Here is a 3,559-nt window from a genome sequence, read left to right as displayed (position 1 = left end):
ACTCCGGCCTCCGCGATCTCTGTCACCTGCATCAAATAAAGAGCAAGCCGATACGGACTCAGCTAACACCAACATACTCGGTGAAGCCTACACCCCTGAACGATGCCCTTTAGTTCCAGGGACCATAAGAACACATACTGATTCTGGGAGCAACGCAATCTAGCGGGATACGATCATGAAGTGCCACGAGTGTGTCGCCCGTAAAGCGAGTGTACTAAGACAGCCAACATAACCTGAACAACCCCNNAGCGGTCTACCGTCCCTTCGCCTCCTAACGAAACATTCTTCCAACATCGTCACTCCACCCCTCTCCCTACGACTACGCCTTCTTCACAAGCATGCAGCCTAGCCAGGGGAGCGCCCACAGGGCAGCTTCAGTGCCACGAAAGTGCGACGCATTACACTGACCAAGCAACGGCTACTACAATCTGAATCCGAAAACTTACGGTCTTTGCACGAAGACGACGAAGAGCTCTGCTGTAACGATCGGCGAGAAAGAGATGACCGGTCCTCTTCTCTCTTACGCTTCTTGCTGGAAGACTCCATCCCGGCGTCAACAGATCAGAACAAAAGTTACCCAAAAAAGTGGCAGAGAGAAAGAGAACGAGAAGCCTGGGAAGCAACGAAAGATTAGCGGAGAAAAAGACAACACAACAAGCTCATATTGCAACTCCTCAAATGGGGACCACAAGTAGTCACCGAAAAAAGCGATGTCCCTCCTGAAGAAAGGGAAGCGAAATTCTCAGAAGGCAACACAGCGTCCCGGCATGCCGGGGGAACTCTGCATACAAGGAACGCAGAAAAGACAAAAGTGAAGCAGTCACCGTGACGGACGCAGAGAACAAGAGTCAGAAAAGCACTGGACTGGGTTTACGCCTAGTTCATGAAAAAAAGGTACAGCTTGATGGAATAGGTTGCCGCGCGTCGCGGAAAGCCGTTCACTGGCACCCGAGTTCCGAGAACGCGGCCCGACAGGCGGGTAGACGAAAATTGCATGGAAGCCGAGACTTCAGTCCGGCAAGAAAAAAAGAGCTCTACCTTTTCGGACAGAAAACAAAAAAAGAGATGTGGACACGAAAACTGGAACAGAGTGGAGAAAGGCGCCACTGCCGGGATCCTGCCCGTCCATCCAAAATAGCCCCAGAACAGAATATGAACGGCCTCAGACTGACGCATAGAAAACAAGAGAAAAAGACGACAACATGAGGTGAGTAAACATACCACCGCAGCTGCAAAGGGAGAAAAGACTCCTGAACCACGAATATGGGGACACTACGGGCTGATTCGTCAGATAAAGCAATGTCCGGCATCCGCGGCGCCGGGACGCCACTCGCCACCAAGTCAGCGGCATCGCCCGGGTCACCTTCGGCTTATAGGGGAGAGAATGAGCGCGAGGGAGGACTAAGGGAGTCCCCTGAAACCGGCTGCAGCAGTGACAGTGCAGGAACCAGAAAATGCACTGGAAGCAATGGAGGAAGTGGAAACTGGTGTAGGCATCGTATGAGCGTAGAAAAACTCCCTAAAGGCGAGCGTACGGGGCGCAACTGATTACACGGTAATCCCTGGATACAAGATAACGTGAAAAGCTCTGATGCACTGAAAAAAAGCTGGACACACCTAACCGGGGCGGGGAACAGAAAACACTGGGCCTCGTTCTGGAGAATACATTTGAAGACCGAAAAGTCTTCAGACGGGATATGCTCGTCCCAATGCCAGACCGGACGAACACGTGCGTGCTGCTCGATGTGCGAACAGTGGGTAGCGCACCCAGCTGGTTGGCTGCACTCGACTGACGGCAGGGCGAGTCAGCAGAGAATGCCGTTGCGCTCAATGGAGTCAGAATACACTACCATGTATGTCCTACGGATGAGGCATCCGTCTGGGCGGAGCAGCAACTGGATGGGCGGCAAGCACTTGTCCTGCAGCCTGACTGAAAACCCGGCTCGAGCCAAGGGTGGAAAGGAAGCCTTCACCAGCGCATGCCAGCTTGTCTGCTGGGTCAAACAAAAATCCAGGGTTGAGAAAGAATGTGAAGAGCGAAGCAAGTAGCTTGTCGTTTTTGTCAGCGCGGGCACTGCTGCTGCGTTTACTACGCGATACTGAAGTTCCAAAGCGCTCGCTCGCACGTCTCTTCCGGTTGCACCACGCCGTGGCCCCAGCGGCTCTCGTTCCTTGTCTCCTCCACGGCAGAAGTACTCTGGAAGCTCATTTATTCTCATCCTTTTCCCTGCAGTTTGGCTGGGGTTGGTAGGCGGTTTGTGTGTGTGCTAAAGACGTTGAGGCAATTTCCTAGCGGTTTATTTCAAAGTAGGTCATGCTATACCACATAGACGGCGCTCAGCTATGGCGCCATCGCTGCTCCCAATTTGTGAGATCCAGCGTTGATTTACGTGGAGAAGGCGCTCACGTGTACACATTACCCCATACAGAGGAAGGAACCTGGGCCTCTCACCTGAGTAACTGTCTGACTGAAGCGTTGCGTCAGCCGAACGCTCTCTGGGTGGTTTTAGTATAGTGGTGAGTGTGTGTGTGAAAATCTCGTCAACCAGTTTCGACAACGAAAGAAACCACTGTCTAGACGGCCCTAGCCGCGGACAGCCCTACGGTTCCTGGACCCCATGCCCGATCAGGACTTCGTGGTGCTTTTTCACGTTTCGCAAGTTGCAGCTCCAGTTGACTTTCTTCTCGGCCAGCCCTCTGCTGGAGCAGTCTCTCTTGCCTTGGTGCGTTGTGTACCGTACCCTTGCGAAGGAGGATTCCTCCGAGTAGCCACTCCTTTTTCTTCCTAGGCTCATCCCGGTCGTCCTCGCCTGCACCAGCAGAGAACTCTCCTATGCTGTGAGTGGCGCAGCCGGGTGTTTCTCTTGCTTGCTTTCCTCGTTTTAGTCGCGTTTCTCCAGGTACTTCAGCTCGTCTCCTTCCTTACACTTCTAGGATGCCTCCGCAAGGCGGTGGCGGCTCGGGGGATGCTCCGGGCTACGACCACCTTCTCAAGATTCTCCTNNCAAGAGCTCGCTCCTTATGCGTTTCACGGAGGACCTTTTCAATGACAAACAGCTGTCGACTATCGGTGAGTGTCGGACTTCTGGCTCGGTGCACGCACCACCGTTTTCCGCCTCCTTGTACTTCCGTTACCCCTGGACGTGGCACCGACGCTTTCCTCACTGTCCAGCAGGAGCTGGGTACCAAGCGTGTTGCAGATTGTTGGCTCCGAAACTGTGTGTGCACCCGCGCACAAGGTGTAGGTGTTTCTCCTCATTTCGGTGGGCGGTGTCTTCGACTGCTCGTCTTTTTCCTGGTGTCCTGGTGCGTTGGACTCCAGTCTTTTTTCTTTGTCGTGGTCCTAGAATCCCGCTCGTAACATCACACTACGACCGCATGGCGAGCCGGTCCCCCTTAGCGTCGCTACCTGCCCTGCTACCTCCCATTTTAGTTTCGCCTCCGGTTTTCTTTTGAAGTGGACCTATGTCCGACTCATTTGAATCAGGTAGCAGCTTACAGCCTGACTGGACCGAGAGCGAACTGGCTCACATGAGGCGCCGGGGGACGTGATTAGATC

At 53.7% G+C, this 3,559-nt stretch overlaps 2 protein-coding genes across 2 annotated transcripts; both read left to right on the top strand.

Moving 5' to 3' along the window:
- Window positions 1–1,251, top strand: CSUI_011067 (uncharacterized protein; the record flags this gene model as incomplete). Its single annotated transcript, XM_068071168.1, has 2 exons — window positions 1–26; window positions 447–1,251. Coding segments are annotated over 2 exons (275 nt in total), but the record flags the coding sequence as incomplete, so codon positions are not given.
- Window positions 1,252–1,524: 273 nt separating this feature from the next.
- On the top strand, window positions 1,525–2,967 carry CSUI_011066 (uncharacterized protein). The gene has a single exon (XM_068071167.1). The coding sequence runs from the start codon at window positions 1,744–1,746 to the stop codon at window positions 2,047–2,049; it is 306 nt and encodes a 101-aa protein (XP_067916856.1). The 5' UTR covers window positions 1,525–1,743; the 3' UTR covers window positions 2,050–2,967.
- The last annotated feature ends 592 nt before the right edge of the window (window positions 2,968–3,559 follow it).

Source organism: Cystoisospora suis (genome assembly GCF_002600585.1).
Source record: "Cystoisospora suis strain Wien I chromosome Unknown contig_9508, whole genome shotgun sequence".
Lineage (NCBI taxonomy): Eukaryota > Apicomplexa > Conoidasida > Eucoccidiorida > Sarcocystidae > Cystoisospora > Cystoisospora suis.
Note: the sequence above shows the minus strand (reverse complement) of the source record. Positions and strands in the feature narration are given on the sequence as shown.